The sequence below is a fragment of the Mauremys reevesii genome, linkage group 2 (assembly GCF_016161935.1).
Source record: "Mauremys reevesii isolate NIE-2019 linkage group 2, ASM1616193v1, whole genome shotgun sequence".
Taxonomy (NCBI): Eukaryota; Metazoa; Chordata; order Testudines; family Geoemydidae; genus Mauremys; species Mauremys reevesii.
This window is the reverse complement of record NC_052624.1, coordinates 185748536-185768671: the sequence shown is the minus strand read 5'-3', so window position 1 is coordinate 185768671 and position 20136 is coordinate 185748536. Positions and strand designations below refer to the sequence as shown.

At 36.3% G+C, this 20136-nt stretch overlaps 1 protein-coding gene across 6 annotated transcripts in view; it reads left to right on the top strand.

Moving 5' to 3' along the window:
* ATP9B (ATPase phospholipid transporting 9B (putative)) overlaps window positions 1-20136 on the top strand; it is a 301811-nt gene that overhangs the window by 123856 nt on the left and 157819 nt on the right. For all 6 annotated transcript variants that reach the window (XM_039523932.1, XM_039523933.1, XM_039523931.1 and 3 more), the window contains one exon: window positions 12392-12486. In XM_039523932.1, the coding sequence (XP_039379866.1) occupies window positions 12392-12486 (95 nt within the window). The remainder of the gene's footprint in view (window positions 1-12391; window positions 12487-20136) is intronic.

Here is a 20136-nt window from a genome sequence, read left to right as displayed (position 1 = left end):
GCTAGCACCACCATCACATGTGATTTGTGGACTTGGAAATAGAGAATTTCCTATAGTTCACATAACATTAATTGGCATGACTACTTGTGAAGTAGTCTATGGGTGAAGTCTTGACCACTTATATGTAAGAATTCCTATAGCACTTTTTTTAAATCAAGTAATCATATTAAATTTGTTTTTAACTGGTCACCATTTCTATACATCTTTTCATGAATAAACTCAGTAATTATTTTTATATATATATATGATATAATCAGAATGATAATAGTTCAAGGAGGTGTGCCAAACCAAACACAATTGAAAGAGGGAATATTAATATTTTATAACTGCATATTTGTATCCCTTCTATTACACATGCTATCTAAAGGGTGCTTTTGAATATCCTCATGTTCATTACAAAATTATGTAAAGCAAGTAGTCAAAATTTTGGGAGTCTAGTTAGGCATGTAAGCCTTCCTTTCTCTCTGAATGGTCAGTGCATGAATAAAACATAATGCTTTTAATAAAATAAAAATTCGTAAAACGTAGTGAGTTAATAAGACATCCTAAAATATATGCAAAGCGATCAAGCTTGGATTAAAAGCATCTGTGTACTTGTCAATAAGGAATTGTGATGAGTTCAGTGGTATCATATTGACTGTGTATTAATACATGGTATCCTATTGGACCATCAGCTGATTGTTTAGAATGTAAATGAATCTGTTGATGGATCCAGTGACTGATGGCTTAAATTCCAATTAATCAATTGCTTCATCAGTTTCTTAATTCAGATCAAATATCTCTTGAGCGCACACACAGTTCTTTCAGCGGTATTAAGAGAAATTAATGCTTTAGAACTAATTTTCATCAATCTCTTATAAATGCCAATATGTTTTTCAGCTGTGTCCCAAGTGATGACATTATAACTTAAATGTTCGGGATATATTACAGTTCTTCTTTCCTGGTAGCATTCAAAACTGAACTTTACCTCTCCCAGTGGAAATGAAACTGTGTACTCAAACACGACATTTCAGTGCTGCTATTCATCTTGTCATCTGTTTAAAATTTTCATGTATATAGTCATTTAAAGCATATAAATGATTTAAAAATTAAGATGATGGTAAGCGATCTAGTACTAGATATGCAAAGTCTGTGTCTATTTTTCTTTTGTCGGGTGTATATAGAATCTAGCAATGTGTCTCTTTTTCAGTATTCTGATTCTGACCCATAGCAACCAGGCTGGTAATATTACAAGTCAATTTATAACAGTTTATGACAGTTTCACGTGACCTATTTCACAATGACCCATCAGTTAATTCTTCAACATTTGACATACTCTTCAGTGTGACACTTATACCAGTTGATCTTAATTTGATTGCCATTAAAACCATCCTTTCCTGACAACTCTTGTCAATTATACAAAATAAAATCAAGTATTCATAAGTAGGCTGTAATAGGATACAGGCAGACAGATTTAATAATTCAGTTTTGCTGAGGCTTAGCTGGCATTTAGTTGTAGCTAATGTTCTCATTTGTAAAAAATTTATTGGATACAATTCTTCAGAGCAGTGGATGTAATATTTTTGTTTATTCTGACTCAGCTGTTGTCAGAGGAACATAGGCCATGCATAGTGGTGCAATATTGTCTCCTGTTATGTAGTGAACTAAATTTTAATCAATTATTATTAAGGATATTTTGAAGATAGTTTAAATAATGGATTTTAAAAGACTGTTAGCCAAATTCTGCTGTTACTCTGGTACACAGGTGTAACTGAGAGCAGAATTCAGCCCTCTGCATATGTACAGTAAAGCAATATTTTTTGAGTCTTAATTCTTACTGTCTTTATAAAATATATTCTGTATACTACTATATACAATTAAGTTGCATTTTGTTTCACTGTACCTTAGTATCAACACAGAATTATTGAGTACTCTTTAACAATAATGTTAAAGTATAAAACTATGAAAATTTCCTTACAAGTGTTTCAGGTTTGCATCTGTATTTTTTTTTAAATCATGTTTGATAGCAAATCTTATTTACAACTTGTTCATATTCTGTAAGTACTGACCAAGCAGAACCCTTATTACTCTATTCTCCAGGAGAAATATGACAAGTAATGCTCTGAACCATCAGTTATATATTAACCATTACAAAAATGCAAATGATATATGCATTCGTTATTTTACTTCAGTTTATTCTCTGTCAGAACTGTTTGTTTGGGTACTTGCTCCTAGTTTTCAAAACTCTCTGGTTTGTGTATAAACTTCTTATATCCTGTACTTTTTGTTTGCTTGTGTGTGTGTGTGTGTGTGTGTGTGTGTGTGTATGTATGTTTATACAGTATTGGAGTTTGCTGTGGCTATTGGTGGGTTCACAGCTAAGACTTTGTCTATTGGTGAAATTTAAATTCATAGCTTCGTAGATTCTGAGGTCTGAAGGGAGCACTGTGATCATCTAGTCTGACCATCTGTATAATTTGGCAATAAACATCCCCAAAATAATTCTTAGAGTATATCTTTCAAAATCCCAGAATCTGCTCTAACTTATGGCAGCCTTTTACAGCCCCCAACAGGCTTCTTCACAGCCCAGAATTGCTGGAGTACTTTGTGCTGTGGCCAGTCCTCCTCCTGCCACCAGACAAGTCCCTTTTACCATGGTCACTCCCCTACACCAGGAATTGCAAGGGGTAGCAGTGAAGAGTGATGTACACCAGTCCTCCAATGCCACTTAACTGTGAGAGTTCCCCTGGGGCCTGTTCTGTCCGTTGTACAGTCCCCGTATGCCAATGGAGTTGCATGAAGAGGTTTTAATAGGGACTGGAACTGGCTCCAGATCTCCATTATGACAGACCCAAGCTTCATCCATTTAGCCATGCTGCCTTTCAGAATAAATGTGCTTAATTCTCTTCTCCCCTCCCCCTCCCTGTATCCTCTGCTGTCTAACAAATGTGTAAAATGTGTTGCATTCTCTCTAGTGGCTACTCCATGTAGAGGAGAACAGCCTACAATTGCTACCAGTTACTTTAGCTCAGGTGGCATTGGTTTGTGTTGAAGATCTAAATGTCCTGGATTTCAGACTTGTTGGTGACCCAAGGTGACAGAGTTTTTAAATTCCACTGGATGGAATTTGGGGGTGTTGTGTGTGGTTTATTATTGAATCTAAGTATGGGAATGATTATGCTGTGTCTATTTGTATTGCACTTCACAAACTGATCAATATTTAAAAAATAATGTTAGAGAGTGTACATTCTGGGCATATAAGAAACTGCTAGTACAAGGGGGAAGAATGGAAATAAATGGAGACTCGGGGCCTGATTCTGATGTTATACTGGTTTTTACAGTGATGTAACACCATTAGAGTCATAGAGTTTAACTGCAAGGGACCATTAAATCTAGTTAGACCCTGAGCATATGAGTAAGAACTAGTTAGCCAAGCATCTGAGAGAGAGAATGCTTTGTTCCAATGCAGAGCTCTCGTCCACCCTGTCCAATTTCCCATCTCCAGCCATGGAATTTGTTCATGGCCAATTTATACCAATTTGTTGTGGTGCCAATCTTGTCCTTTATCTTAAATAGCTCTTCACGCTTCCTGCTATATATTCCCCTGATGTATTCATAGCCTTTGTTTTGCTAGACTAAACAAGCCAAGCTCTTTCAATCTCCTCTCATACAATAGGTCCTTCCTTCCCCTGGTCATCTTAGTAGCTCTTCTTTACACCTGTTCCAGTTTGAATTAATCTTCCTTGAACATGGTTGATCAGAATTGTACACAGTATTCCAAATGAGGTCTTACCAGTGCCTTGTACAGTGACACTAACAGTTCTCTATCTCTATTGGAAATCCTTTGCCTGATACATCCTAGGATCAGAGTTGCTGTTTTCACTGTCACATCATATTGGTGGTTCATAGTCATCTTGTGATTGACCAACCCCAGGTCTCTCTCTCCCACTCTGTCACTTACAACTGATTAGCCTCTAGCTTGTAGCAGAAACTCTTAGTGCATGACCTTGTACTATGTACTATTGAAATTTGTCGTATTTCTGTGTCTCCACTGTTCAAGGTCATCCAGATCTTCCTGTATAATAATCCTATCCTCCTCTGTATTGACAATGCCTCCCAACTTTGTATCATCTGCAGATTTCATTAGCAGACCCCTATTTTTTATGCCAAGGCCTTTAATAAAAATATCAAATAAGATTGGTCCCAAGGCAGATCCTTGAGAAACTACACTGATAACCTCTCTCCAGTCCAGTAATTCACCTTTCAGCACAATCCGTTGCCTTCTCCCCATTAGCCAGTTAATTTGTAACTCTATCTACATCAGTATAGGCAAGATCTTTAGGATTTTCTTTCAGATGTACTGCTGGAGCCAAGTAAACATGGCCCCACTCACTCTTTCTTGCCTGGTTTTCCCCTGGACCCCACCATCTGTGTCATCTGCCTCTGCTCCTGGTGGGACCCACTTCCTGCTGGTCTGGGTCTAGGGGAGAGATCAGAAATGGGAATTAAGGGAAGGGGGATCACATTATGAGTGTAGGATTGAAGGTGGATTGGGTTGGCTGCACCCAAGTGTTCATCTCCTTTTCTCCACCCCTCCCCCCTTAACCCTGGAAACTAGTTAGTCCTGGGTATTAGCAAATGTTCTAAAGGGTAAAATACTGTTTAGATTATTTTATATTTTGTGAGAGGAGGATGGGAATACATTTTGCTCTAGGAAAAATTAAGACTATATTTCCCCTACAGTGGTCTCATTAAAACAAATACAAAACCACCCACTCTTCCTCCCTCCTCCCTGGCTCCAAAAGCCCCTGCCCTTACCCCCTAGATAGCATTTGCAGGATGCAAAGACTTTCCATGAAGTGATACATGCATTTCAAGAGATGTAGATTCAATTACCCAGTCCTGGATTATTGAACAGGCTTGTTCCCTGGATCATCAAGATGTGGGAGGCTCTACTTTTAGAACCTAGATGGATGGAGTGTTGTGTAGTTGATACTGACAGACTCCAAAGGGAGTTATTTTGAGACCTCTATAGCCAAAGGAACTTTTAGGTGAAATAGGGAATAATAAGATTAGAGGTTTGCATGGGGAGGTGTAGGGATTTCTGGAGTAGCAGGAAAAGAAGAGGAGAATTAGATTTCTCTGCAGCAATCCAAAACATTTTCAGAGAATCTTTGCCAAAGCTCATTCTATAAACAGTACCTAGTAAAGGGAAAAAATTGCACACTAATGGTAAAATTGCAGTCTTAAATTAGTGTTATAGAGGTCAGTGTTAATTCATGTCTATTAAGTTAGAAATGTTTTTCTTTAGTATTTGCAAATGAAATGTGTACTGATTTCATTCAGATCAATTTATTTTCTATATTTATTCCCCTCTTCTCCCCAACATGAATCTGGTGACCCAATGTAATTACATATTTTAAACAACTATTCTGTGGCAGAATATAGATTGCAATCAGTCTGTATTGGTTATTTCTTTTTTGTTTCTCCTTCTAAGTAAATTTTCACTGTTAAGCAGCTTACTGAGTAATTTGTAATGTAATTGTTTTAAGAACAAACAAGTCCATCTTACTGTTTACCATTAAACAGAAACATCAACAACATTGGCAAATGAAAAGATAAAATAGGAATAAATAATGTAATTCAAGTATAACAATTTTTTCTTCAAAAATATGCAATTAAAAAAACCCTGAAAGCTAGAATACATTTAGAAAATGTAGCATTACAAAGTAATAGCTTGTTTTCAAAGCCTCTATGAAGAACTGTTATCAGCTTGCCGAAGGGTGTATGCACAAATATAATTTATCCTAGCGATAGTAGAGATTTAAGTACATTACTGTAATATCTGGTGAGACTGTAGATGTCCATAGAGAAAATAAGCCAAGGGCCAAATTTTGTATAAAGTATCAATAGGGGTTCTGCTGGAGAAAGGAATTCAGGTTTTGCTCTTTCTGAAGGTAAGATGTAGTAATCAGGAAGAAAGGTGCCTGGTGCAATAGTAGTTTGGAATTACACAGAAATTTCTCATAGGCACGTTTTCTAATAAATATTTTCTCATTAGGAAATACTACATTTTGAATAAAAACAAATAATCAAAAGCAATAAACAAAAATCTTGTCACAGATTAGCTTTATGATTAAATATTTTTAGAATTAATATGGTATAGTGGGTGAAATCATTTTAAGTGAATGTTACTTTGTGGTCAGTATTTTTCTGTCAACATTTTAAACACCTATGGAAAATCTTTAATATCATTGCACACTTGTAAGTTAATTAACTTCAGTTTTCTATTGGATTAATCAGTCTGTGAAATTGTTATTACAATCTTTGAAATAATGTTTATATTTTATTAATTTTTGATTTAAAATGGGATAGCATTTTTACCTTAAGGCCATTTACATTAAATTCTAGTAATCTGTTTACATCAGTAGTTTGTAATATGTATAAAGACCCATTAAAGCTTATCATTTGCTTTGAGATCAATTAAGTTCATTGTAGCCATGCAGGCATCTGTTTAGTTTAATTGATAATAGACAAATTAATATCCTATGTAGTAACACAAGCTAAAATTTTAAAAATTCTACGCTGTTAAAGCAACATTAAGGGTCTAAATGAATATTACCCAGGAAAGGAAAATCCAAGTTGCATTTGACATTCAGTCTTTGATAGCCTATAGTAAGTACCACAAAGTTATCTAAAAGTCTCTGCATGGCTGTGTGAGCTAATATATGATAAATGTTGTAATACCTATAGAAAATAGTGAGTTAGTGTGATAGACTTAACTTAGAATTTCTTCATTCAGTTTGCAAGATATTATGTCAGTGTTAATGTTTATGCTTGAATTTCATAATACTATGTATGGTTAGCATTAAAGAATAAAATAGAACCATCAGCTATTGCTATTGTGTGCAATTCTTGGTAAACCACTAATGCTGCTTACCTGAAATTGACACTATGAACTGCATTCTTGTGTTAAAGCCAACACAGTATACCAGATTGCAGTCTGCAGTAAAATGCAATATGAGCTTTTGCAGTCTTTCCATTAACATTTTGATGTAACCTGTTGTATTAAGAATACCACTGTAACAAGATATTTTAGGTGGACTTGGAATGTTAAGAATATAATACATTGGACAACACAGACAGTGCTCAACCACCTCTGAATTATGTTCAAACACCTTTCATCTGGATTGAAATAAGTAATATTTTGTTTATTTAACAATATTCATGCCTTTTTGTTGTACACACATTTAAATTACAAACCAACAAGAGCAAAGGAAACCTGATTGAAATGTACAGTGCCAAATTTAATATTAAGAATATGTAGCTAATTGGGTTCTTATAATGTTGTCCATCATTGTGCTATCTGAGTGCTTTCCATAACAAAAAGTAATAGCAAATGTCTCTCTTTCTGCCCTACTGGCAGGAGTGCAAATTGAAATTATTCTTAGGGTAATCTTTGTAGAAGAACCCAATACTGGTTTAAAAATACAGCGTGTTTTGCATTCTTAGGACTTGTACAAACACCGTGTCTAGACTACTTTAACTAAAATTATTTTTAAAATTGATATAGTTATATTGATGAAACCAGCCCCTTGTGTGGACACGCTTAAATTGATTTACATCTGACTTCACTTGAGTAAGCTAAATGGAGCCAGTTGTAAATTCATTTAATTGTGCCCACATGGATTTGCACCAGTTTAACTGAATCGATTTTAAAAAATATTTTATTTAAATCAATGCAATTTTTGTATATAGTCTCATCCTCAGACTCTAATGCAGTATCATTTTTAAAAATTCACCATCGTCGCTACAAACATGGACACTATATGTGAATGTTTATGGGTCAAATTCACTGTATCCAACTTTTGAAAACTACTGTTAAATCTTCTTTAGTGGGAAAGAATCATGCTTATGTATCTAGAAATAATGAATATCTACATTCCCTCCACTGTCGTCTTCATTCGCCTTTAAATTAAAATACATGATTTAGCTTTATGGCAGGTGTTTCTGAACCCTCTTAATTAAGTTTCCCACATTCAATATGGGATTTCACTTCTCTCTAATTGGCCGCTTTTGCACTGGTGATACCATATATTGGATGTGTACTTAAATATTGTCTGGACTTCTACTATTTGTCTAATTTTTAAACTATATTTTAAAGACTTAAAAAAAAATCGCACTTTCCTCACCGCCTACTTACTTGAAAAATAACACCTTAGCAGGTCCTACAGTTGTCTACAGTGCAGGTAAATCTACCACTCTTAGATTTTTGTAGTTGTGCTCTTTCTGGTAGAACACAGTGGTGCTACAGAAGTGGGGTTTTGTAGTTTGATTAATGCAGGCTTAAAGAATGTTCCTTTACAGAAAGTTTAGAACAAAAGATAGTAAACTTTATGATCTAATGTACTGTTTTCTTTTATTTTATATGCTTATGATATATAGATCATAGAATATCAGGGATGGAAGGGATCTCAGGTCGTCATCTAGTCCAACCCCCTGCTCAAAGCAGGACCAATCCCCAGACAGATTTTTGCCTCAGATCCCTAGGTGGCTCCCTCAAGGATTGAACTTTCAACCCTGGGTTTAGCAGGCCACTGCTCAAACCACCGACCTATCCCTCCCACCCTTAATGTGAACTAAGTTATGACATTTTTCAATTTGATACACTACAATAGGTATTTAAAAGAATAAATATCATGGAAAAAGTTGTATCTATTAGTGTCTCAGACAATTGTATATATTATAATTTGGGCTTTATGTAGTACCTGTTGTCTTTACAGGTACACGCTGTAACACACAAAAAGTTGTCGCTGTTTTTCATTAGACATTAGTTACATAATTAGAAGTAATCTCATATACTTACTCCTTAGTTATACAAAGTTTAAAATCAATATCTTGGAGTAAAGTTAGTTATTTTATCAGTACTGATAAAGAACTTTCAAAATGGGGGGAAAAAGGTTTTATTGTTTCAGTTTTGCTGTAGTGATCACTACTGAGAGCTGAGTTGGCACAAAGCAGTCTCCTTTCTAGATAAAAGGGAAACGGTCTATGAGATAAGTTATTGATGAAATTAACTACTGAAGTGGAGAGGAAATGTGGCTGGCCAATACATGTCATAGTGTGAGCTCTATTAAATGAATATATGTGCAGTCAACCATTCACAAGACCCACACTGGTCTTGAACTGCATTGATCTATAGTATAATTCTAAATGAAATTGATGGATGAGAGCAGCCATTGACAGGAAGGGTAAAAATAGCCATGAAATGTCTTGTATAGGAAAAAGTATGATAGAAAGTAGACTGTTGATCTATGCCATACATTGAAATGTGCATTGGGATTGTGGAGTTCTTAGATACTGTTAGGTATCTCACCTTAATTATATTTCCTTATATATCAATGGACACTTCAAAAACTACTTTGCAATATTTTCTTATTTTATGAAAAGTGAATACATCAATGTGTTGTCCAGAGATTCACTACATTCGGGGCATTCATTTTTTATAGTTTTGTGATTTGAGGTTCTGAACTATGAAAGAGATTTTTATGTCATAGTGAAGTAAATGAAGCATTTTGGAAGCTATTTACACTGAGATTTTAAAGACTGATTTTCTTAATATGTGCTGAATATTGTTGAGCAAAGATACACAGGTAAACTTCTTGGAAAGAGGATTGTGTGAAAATGCCACCTTCAGTTCACATATAATTTCAGGTGCCTTCTCTCTGAACTATGTCCTTTCAGACTGTTAACTCATTGAGCTGCTAAATTTACAGGCATTCATGAATAAAACATTGGGTTCAGCTAGACTTTACCTACATCGGGTTCAACGTACTTTGATTGTGACACCAAATTCATCTGGATTTGAGCACCCAAACAAAATGTACTTACTGGCACTTTGTCAACCTGCTTCCTATAATACAAAACCTTTTTAAATTTTGTCTTCCCTCAGGGACACTCTTTCTGGTACGCTGGCTATTAGAGGCACTGCATTTAGCTCATTGCTTTATCCTCTATGTAAAAGGACTCAAACTAGTCAAGAGAAACTCCTTTGCCAATGAGCATAGGATGAAAGAAATAACTGCTAACTCTCTTCTAGTGGTGAAACTACTTTGTTAGCAAAGTTTTAACATAATTGATTGCAAGCCTAGAGCTAGGAACATTATGAAATGTATGTATTAATATTTTATGCAGGTTAATTCACAGAATTGTATATATGTGCATGCTCTCCCTCTACATACATATGTATGTATAGATATATAGATATATATATAGAGAGAGAGAGAGAGATATCTCTATATGTAAAAAAACTTAGTTTAGCATAAATCACTTTGAAAATGCATTTTACTGTCTCTTAACTCCATTAACATTATTGCATGCTGTGTGTGAGAGGACAATGCAAGTACACCTCTACCCCAATACCACCTGACCCGATATAACACAAATTCAGATATAACTCGGTAAAGCAGCTCTGAGAGGGGGCGCACTCCAGCAGATCAAAGCAAGTTCGATATAACGCGGTTTCACCTATAACGCGCTAAGATTTTTTGGCTCCCGAGGACAGTATTATATTGGGGTGGATGTGTATTGCTATAGTCTATAATGTAACACTAGTGAGTGTAATTGTGTTTGGCTAGTATAAAAATGCTTGCTTCTAATCTGTCAGGTTTAACTGGTAACATGTCATGATGTAATAAATAACATAGTGTATTTTAAAAATCTCTGCAAATATCAATTATTCATAAAACTTGAATATGAGAATGGATCCATAGTTACTCCAATGGCATGACTCTAAAATAGTCATGTCTACTTCAATTATTATGATTTTACTTAACTTCTGTGCTGAATGACTAGTAGAGAAGAATGCCTTTCATTTTATATATCTTTTAATTATTAAATAAAATATGTATTATATTTTCTCTTTAGAAGGAATGTTGCATATTCATGTGGTATTAAAAGGCATTTTTGTTAAAATTCTGGTTTGAATGCTGATCTTTAAAATTATTATGTATTTGTATATGGATAGAATTTACCAGTAGGATATTACTCTTTCCACAAAATATTGATATTTGATATCAGTTAGGACCACCAATAACATATATACACTCACTTTGTCTAGGAAATATTTATGTACAAATTCATCTCTTGGATTATTTTGGAAAAGGACAATTGGAGGAAACATCATAAGGTGTATACCTTAGTAAAGGAAAACTCTTTCCCTCACTAGTGCTAAATAAATAAATAAAAATTGTTATGGTTCCTAATGTCTGAAAATTTAAAACTTTTAGCATTTTGACAAGTATAATTCTTGCCAGGTTCTGGATTTATATTCAGCAGGCTATTTAAATTTATATTTATATTTTTAAATAAATTTAAATAGCTTGCTGAATAGGTATGTATATATCTACACAATATTCAGCTGTAACTTTTTTTGGAATCTATTCATTTAGTAATATGAATATTCTCTATACTGGCCATATCCACCAATCTAGTTATCATTATTTTCCTCCAGCGTTGAGTTTCTAACACTTTATACTAGTCTGCTCTTTGTAAAACACATAAATTGTTTGTAATGTCACTAATTCTCTTCGGTTACTTTTATGTTCATGTCAATCTGCGTGGTTAGCTTCCACCACATCTTAATTATAGATTAGTCACATGTGCTGAAAGGTTATCTAGTTTTGGATCCATGACATCCACAAATGTTTTAAAATCCATTTTAGAGTTGATTTCCTTTAAATATAATTTATACATGTGTACTGGAGTCTGATAATGAACCAGGCTTCTATGCACACTTAATAAATATGGCATCTTGATAGGTTTCAGTCTGGGTCAGTAAAGAAGTGTATATTAGAAGGGATTTCTAAGATCCAATCACAAATTTAAATGGAATCATAATCTTAAACATCTCTGAAATTTATAATAGCTTTAATATCTCAATTACACAAATAGCTGTATGAATCATTTCTTCAAAAATGCTCATCCCGGCATAATACTAACAAGTCAATGGAGTTACACCTGAGATGCATTTTACTCAATATATCTTTCATTTACTGATCTAAATTTAGATGGTATAAAATATTTAAAGTAGAATCTGTTCTTGTTACTTATATGCATGTCTATATTGATTTTTTAAAAAAAATTGTTATCAAGATTGTATTGAAATAATGTGTGACATCTGTAGTATTCCTTAAAGAAAGCATTTAACCAAAACAAAACACTTAGGCCTTGCTTCAAAACCATTGGGTCTTTGGATCAGGCCCTTAATATGTAGGAATAATTACATAAAAATATATAGAAAGAGGATAAAGAAACAATTTCAGTTTGAGGTAACAAACCGGAAATTTTATAGAACCTTGAGGGGGGGAAGCTGGCTGTATAGTGATGTATGGTTTCTTTTTGTAATTTTAAGGTTCGTGTTTTATTCGAACTGATCAGCTAGATGGTGAAACAGACTGGAAGCTAAAAGTTGCTGTCAGCTGCACTCAGAGGTTACCAGCTTTGGGGGTAAGCTTTACAGCTATTTATTTCACTATCTCTTCAGTGTATCTATTTATACCTTGTATATAGTAGAAAGCTTTATTACAGTTACTATGTATAAATATGTTTCTAATTAAAAAGAAATTAATCCATGAATGCAATATTAGTCTTTGCTATAAATAATAAGTAATGCATCTGTTTTTAATTCTATGGAAAAGACTGGATTATGCAAATATTTAATTTTTCCATTTAAAGGAGCAAGAGAGGGATACAGTTGGGTTTGTCTCTTCCATTGAATATAGGCTTGGGGATTTGGGACATAGCAGTCCACTCTCGTAAGGTGAATGCTTCCTGGCACAGAGGCTTTAGGGTCCTTTTGGGTGAGGAATACAGGATTACACAAGGATAGAGATTTGCAGTGACTGCTTGCCTATTTTGTGTGTGTGTGTTTATAGGCAGTACAGGTAATGATGCCTATAGTTAAGGATGCCCAACATTTTCCTTTACAAGAACCTGTTGTTCAGTTGCTTATAACTTTGTCAAACGTAAAATGTTTGAATTTAAATTTTCCATGCCAGGTGTCTGCCTTAGAAAAGTTTCAGCTAAATTGACTCAGCTGTTTCCATGAAAGGGGTTAGGAAAAATATATATTGTTTTGCTTATGTTAAAAAAGTTCTTAGATCTGTTTTGTTGAGAAACTCTAATGTCTCTGTACTTTGGATATGGGGTACTTGAAATTTGCCTGGGAATGGGGGTTGTTGCCGCCCTGGCATAATGGATGTTCTTTTTGCTGTCCCTGTGAAAACTCTCTGAAAAAGTCTCTGAAAAGTTTGTCTGAGCACATGCTCAGTAGATACTTCTGGAATCTGGCAACTGACTTTTCGGAAGATTTAATCAGCACTGGGCTTGTCCATCCCCTTACAACTCCTGTATGCCAAATGGACTGTGCACATGCCATCTCCACAAACAAAATGAGCATGCTTCATCTTGGGACTGCAGGAGTTCAGCAGGACTTTTTCTGCAATGTCTCTTTCCAACTGCTTGTGACTGCTGTGGAACTGGAGCTAGCAGCTGTGGGATTGTCTTTCCTGTGCTCTCAATGCTCTCCTTTCTGGCACTCAGGAAAGGAGGAAGAAACCACTTGACTTGAATGTAGAGGGTGTGGGAGTGAAGCTTGGGAAAAGAGATGTGGGCAGCAGGATAGGAGCTGGTGTCAGGGACAGGAGCTGGAGAGGGCAGGCACAGGAGCAGAAGAGGACAGGGAGAGACTGGGGCACAAAGATCTCTAACCACAAATGCATGCTCCCCCACAGAACCTGGACTTGAACCCAGAGATATCATGTGTCCCCACATTCCTCTGCTGTCTAGCCAATAGCTGTGAAACTTACTGGCAAAATGTCTCTCCAGTCCCCTCCAGTAGAAGGTCAGCATAAATAACAACCTTCTACTGATACCAGTTACTCAGCTCAAGCAGAAGAGGTCTGTGTTGTAAATCTAAAGATCCCAACCCTGCTGATGACTATGTGAGAGGTCAGTGTGGTTTCACACAGTGACATTTTTTGTTTTTTCAATTGTTAAGTTTCTAAAAAAATTGGCTATTACGTTTTAAAAGAACCCTTTAGTAAAAGAAAGTTACAGTTACAAAGTCAAGAATTCACAAGTTAAGAAATGCCTAAGTTAAGGTTGCCCATGCAACTTTAATTTGGGTTCCTTGTGCCTAGCTTATACCTTATGATATAGCCCTCCCAAAGTTGGTTAGAGTGCAGCTAACCTGTAACAAAACACATGAAGTTTGTTGCAGTGTAACTCATCTTCAGATCCAGAAAAACCTCACTTCCACATTTCCACCTTCAACCAGGGTTTTGTGGGGGACGGGAGGAGCGGATATTTATCTGAAGAACACAACTGTGGGCTAAGAGGGAAGCTGGCAGCACCAAACAGAAGTAGCTGTAGGCTTTCTTTGTTTGTGGATATAAACTATGCTATGATGAATAAGGGAGATTATTCTTTTATTTTCAGGTTAAAATTTGAAAACTGTCCTATGCCTGGATATTATAAAAATCTGTTTTTTGCATTCAGGGAAAATGCCTAGAAAAAGATCATTTAAAAATGTTTCTTCTTCTAAAGTTAGAGAATATTTATCTTCTACTCCTCTTTTCCACCTCCCCCTCACAATCCTCAAAAATGTTCAGTTGTCCTTGAAAGGATCATTGTCTTGGATTTCTAGGTCTGGCCAAGATTCTCAGTGCAAAAATGGAGAATATATAGGACTGGCAAAAGTGGGTTTAAACCATCTCTCAAACTCCTGGATCCTTGGGCTGATAGGTTGGCCCGGATATCTAGTGCAAGGTAGAGATGATGAGTAAGCTGTTGCAGCAGCCATAGATTGCCAGGGCACAGGGACACCCCAGTTATGCTTCATTTCCCAGGAACACAGCCTCATGCAGCAGCTGTCTGCCACCTGAAGAATACCCAATGCAGGGGAATCTTCGAAGGGCCAATTAAGGAACTTTGGGCAAGCTACGTGTTCATGCAAATTAATTTATTTAAATTAGAAATCCAGTTACTAATATATTTTAACATCTCATGCTGTAGTTTTTTAAAATATGGAAAGTTTCACAATTTTGTCCATGTTTAGGGCCCATGCACATATTCCCTCTTCAAAAGAGTTTGTTGTATCTGCACACGCTCTTATGTTTGTACTGCACCTGGTAGGATCTCAGGTCATGGAATGCATAGCTCCACCCTCTGATGGGCTTGGGAATAGTAGGCTGGAGGAAAACTAACAGTCCCACTTCAGCCTCTGGTCCACTGTGGGACTATCTGCCATTGCTTGCTTTATAGCTTCTTTGTGCCCCTAAAAATCCTGACTCATGGTGATAAATCTGAAAACTAACTTTAAGCCTTAAAGTGTGAAATAAATGATTGTTCAAGTTCTTCTGAATGGAACTATCAGTCCAACCTGTGGAGCTCTTGGAGTACCTACATAATTCTAGCTTAGTCAAGTGATCTTTTCAAATTCTTATGGTTTGGACTATGTTGTTGAATAGTGTGTAGTAATTTTGTAATCTAATATTGTGTGTGAATGAGCTGAAAATACCAAACTACTTTGAATCACCACCTTGATTTCAGCCGGAGTCATGGAAATCCAAAATAACTGTTGTTATGTTATGGGAGGAAAATATTATAAATACAATAAACATTGTTTTTATCCATTATAACAAGATGTATAATATAAAGCAAGGCCCATGCCATTTACTATAGAAATACATGTAAATGTGATGTATTCTTTTTGAAAAAGTTCAACGGTAACAACCGGAAATATTTTCAAAATTCTTCACACTTTATGTAGAAGATATTATGCACAACATGAAGTGTAAAAATCACCTGCTGAGATGAGGTTTTCCTCAGAGAATGTCTTCTAAATTCTAATATTTAGAAACAATGAAGCAGCCATATTAAATATGAAAAAAAATTATTTAATTTGAGCAGTCCATTCTAGTTGCCCACTCTCACTTCTTTAATCTCAGCCCAACGAATATTTTGTTGAAAGTTTGTAGAAATTTAGGGAAGCTAAGTGTGTAAGTATAAAAGTGTTCTGACTTATTTTTTCAAAATGTTCCTACCTTGTGTTTGTGTGCTCAACTAAAAAATGACTTTGTTGTACATGCCTACCTGATTTACGCATGTAGTTCACAACAGGGACACCTACTTTTGAAGGACTTGACTTTTTTTTTTTTTAACAGGATGTCATAATGCCAACAGCAGCATCCTCTGGAACTGGAAGTGTGTGTTCCTTCCTGTGACAGCTTTGGTCCCTCTACCTGTGTGATGACTCTCCCTTAGGAAAGCGTAGTGTCACTGGAAGCATTTTTACTCTTTACTCCCACCCACTCTTTTCATTCCATGTATGCAAACACTGGGATTGTGGCCCCTTATGCTCTTCCTACTTTTGTGCACCCATTTAGAACCAGCCACACAAATCTAGAACCAGCTGTTTTTGAAGCTCAGATATGATAGCCATTCCCCCTAGGGCTAAGAAGTTTCTGGTGCTTTAGAAAATATGAAGGTTTTGACTTTGTAACTCAAGTAGCAATTAACCAGTTACATAGTTTAGAACATGAGCCCTAAACTCCAGAGAATTTTTGTATAACCAGAGGACATAACACATTCACTTCTATCAATGCTATATAACAAATGCCTATCAATAAATAATAATTGTCTCCCATAGAAGGTATATGAATAAAGTCCCTTCAGCTCACATCTTTGATATGCATATAGTGATAATTTGTAGTATTTGGGGGTTAAAGTGTAAATGACAAGCTGCAGGAATAGGCTGGACTTATTCTTTTTACAATAATTCTTGAATGCCACCTGCTGGGCTATATCTAAAATAGCTGTGGTGATATCACACTGATATATAGATTCCCCACCTCCCCCCATTCAGCTTTCCTTATTTAGACAAAGCTCCCCTGAAGTAGGAGCAAGTTTTGCCTTAGGGTAAGGAGTTAATAGACTGTATGCACAACTCTACATTAATTGCTACTGCAGTGGCAAGAAAAGCAGGAACAGATTAATACAAAATGTTCAGTGGCTCCACTTAAAGTTAATTCTGGCTGTAGAGATATTAGCATTGTAGCCGTGTCCCCCTTTTTAAGTATGTGAAATATCTTTGAATTCAGTATTATCTCTAAAACTGGAATGAAAATGCTCACTGCATTTGGATATGCAACTACTAAACTAAATTAAGGTTTGCAGTTTACTACTAGTTTAACAGAAATTATAGATTTAACTACAAAACAGCAAAATGTCAGGTTCTATTGATGTAACAAATCCATCAGAAGGCATGGAGTGGCTTCAGGTCTGGTTTCAAAGGGGCCCTTCACCCTCTGCCGACCCCCTGCTTGTGTCCAGATCCTGGGTGTGTTGGGAAGCAGGTGGTCTCAACTGCACCACAGTCTTCCCTATGGATGATCCTGATAGTGTTACTGGCTCCCAGTGCTCCGACAGTCATCTTCGTTACACAGGGTCTCTGGCTGAACTTGGAGCACATTTCCAAAGGAGAAGTTTTATTACTGTATATACTTTGATATTATACATGACTATATCTTTAAGAATTGAAAAGGATGGACAATAAGTGTAATTTGAGTATAGATATAGACTAAACAATTGGGTCTTGCATTTAACAGCATATAGTGTCCATAATTGTCACTCATTTTGATTTCTTTCCAATGTAAAGGATTATGAGTATCTGTCAGTCCCATCAACAGTGCAGCATTGTAACCTTATCCACTGTGACACCAGGAATAAATAAACCTGCAAACCTTCAGAGCTTTTCCTAAAGAACAGATGACACCACCAAAGATGATCAGTACAGATTTTGTTGTCTTCTCAAACCACTTAATGTGATCAGAGAATTAAAATTTCAACAAGTCATTTAATGATGGCTGTGCAGCAAGGACTGTAGCACCCAGGTTAGGTTTCTTGTGGTTTCGCAGTCATGTGTGGGACAGAGTTTTTTTCTGGCACTATGCATGTTCTGGGACATTCTTCTCTGGCTTATTTAATCAAGTAAATTTATTAACAGCAGTGAGGTCACTGTAATTTTCAATAAATGGTGACTTGCTGATTTATATCAAAAGATCCATACAGCAGTAAACAATACCATTTACATTTAATTAGTTTTATTGAACCAAAGGCAATTTTATTTGTAATGAACTACATGTTATGATTAAGGATGTATTTTAATGATCTTTAAGTAAGGCGAACAAATGTTGCCCTTGACCTAATAAGGAAGGTTTTTCTACATTATTGACAAATTCAGAGTGATTTCAAAACTATTATTGTGAAATGTAAAGGAAAACATTGCTGTACCATCATTCAGTCATTTCATGACTAATGTAAACAGATTAAATGCATTTTTCTAAATTGTTTACAGATAATAGCATCAGCTAACGTTATTTAGTGTTTCAAAAGTTCAGTTTACTGTTGTATTAAAATAAGTTAATTTCATAGTCTAGACTGTTCTAGACCCTGTTTTTTTAATTATTATTCTTTTAACCTAGAATTGCTGTAGAATTCAGCTGGTTTTGGCTATTTACTTACTTTTCTCTTAAGTATGCATATAACTGAGATAATTTGCCTCATAAATATGATGATTTAGATGGGCCAGCATTTCACCCAGAATTTGTGGCTTGTGAAAGTAATTCTAGACATGCTGTGAATTTCATGAACATTAATTTCTTTATATTAATATGAATTTATTGATAAATGATTTATTGAATAATCTTATTCCATTATTCTTAAAAGCCATTTATAAAAGAAAAACACTTCAGTGCTGTAGTGTCCTTTTGTACAGGCCATGCAGATTTTCCCTGTTCAAAGTAGTTTAAACTATTTTCATACGGTATTATGTCTATCATAAGTCTTGACCCATCTGTGTTAGTTTTCCAGCCTCAGATTGTGCAGCCATTAACTCCTCTGTGTAGCTACTGGTGTGAGAGCAAGAGAAGCTTCTGTCTCTGGGATGGTAGTGTTGGATGGAGGAAAACCCTCTGCCCCCTTTCTGTCCCGCTTAAGTTGTAAGACTAAGGCCTTGGCTACACTTGCCAGTTACAGTGCAATAAAGCCTCCCAGAGTGCTGTACATCACTCCCCGTCCACACTGGCAAGGCACGTACAGCGCTGTGTCTCCACGGCTACAGCGCAGCTGGTACTCCACCTCCCCGAGAGGAATAACAGCTGTTGCGTATTGGCTGAGACGCTGCTGCTCAAGTGTAAATGGGGAGTAACGTTATTATGCACTGATTGACCTCCAGAAACTCCCCATAATCTTTTTAACTGAAGCGTCTTCTCTTGTTTTGTTGTGAACTCCGGAGGAGGAAGTGCCCTTTCAAAGCTCTGTTTCAGGGGCTGCTTATCAAAAAAACACAGCTACTGTTTGCTTTGAATGAGTACCCACAGCTAATGTTTGCTTGAAGAGAGGGGTTGGGGTCCGTTTTGGTGAGCGGCTGCTTATCTGGTCTATGAGAAAAAAAAACAGCTGCTGTTTGCTTTCAGTGAGTGAGAGGGGCTGGGGGAAGGAGGGGGGTCTGAACTTACAGGACAGCATGCTGACACACTCTCAGCACTCCAAAACCCCACTCTCTCTCCTCCCACACTCCCTGTCACTCTCCACCCCACCCCCTATTTGAAAAGCACGTTGCAGCCTCTTGAATGCTGGGATAGCTGCCCATAATGCACCACTCCCAATGCAACTGCAAATGCTGCAAATGTAGCCACGACAGTGCACTGTCGGCTGTCAGTGTGGACAGATTGCAGCGCTTTCCCTACTCAGCTGTACGAAGGCAGGTTTAACTCACAGCGCTGTACATCTGCAAGAGTAGCCATACCCTAACTGTGGACCATGGCCATCTTAAAAATTATCCTTGGTTGATAAACAGTTGAGATATGGAATTACATCCATACTGTTCATGTTAAATGCTTAATGTTGTACTGTGCATCTGATTGCAGCAGAAATTTCCCTTGTTCGGAAAACAAAGTTACTCAAGGAAGCTATTGAGTGCAGCAGGTATGCCATTTAGGCAAACTTCCCCCCTTCCCACTTACAAGCAACCTATCAAATAAAGTACTGTTTTGGTATCCTCTGTAAGTGTAAATGAGTATAAACATTCTAGCA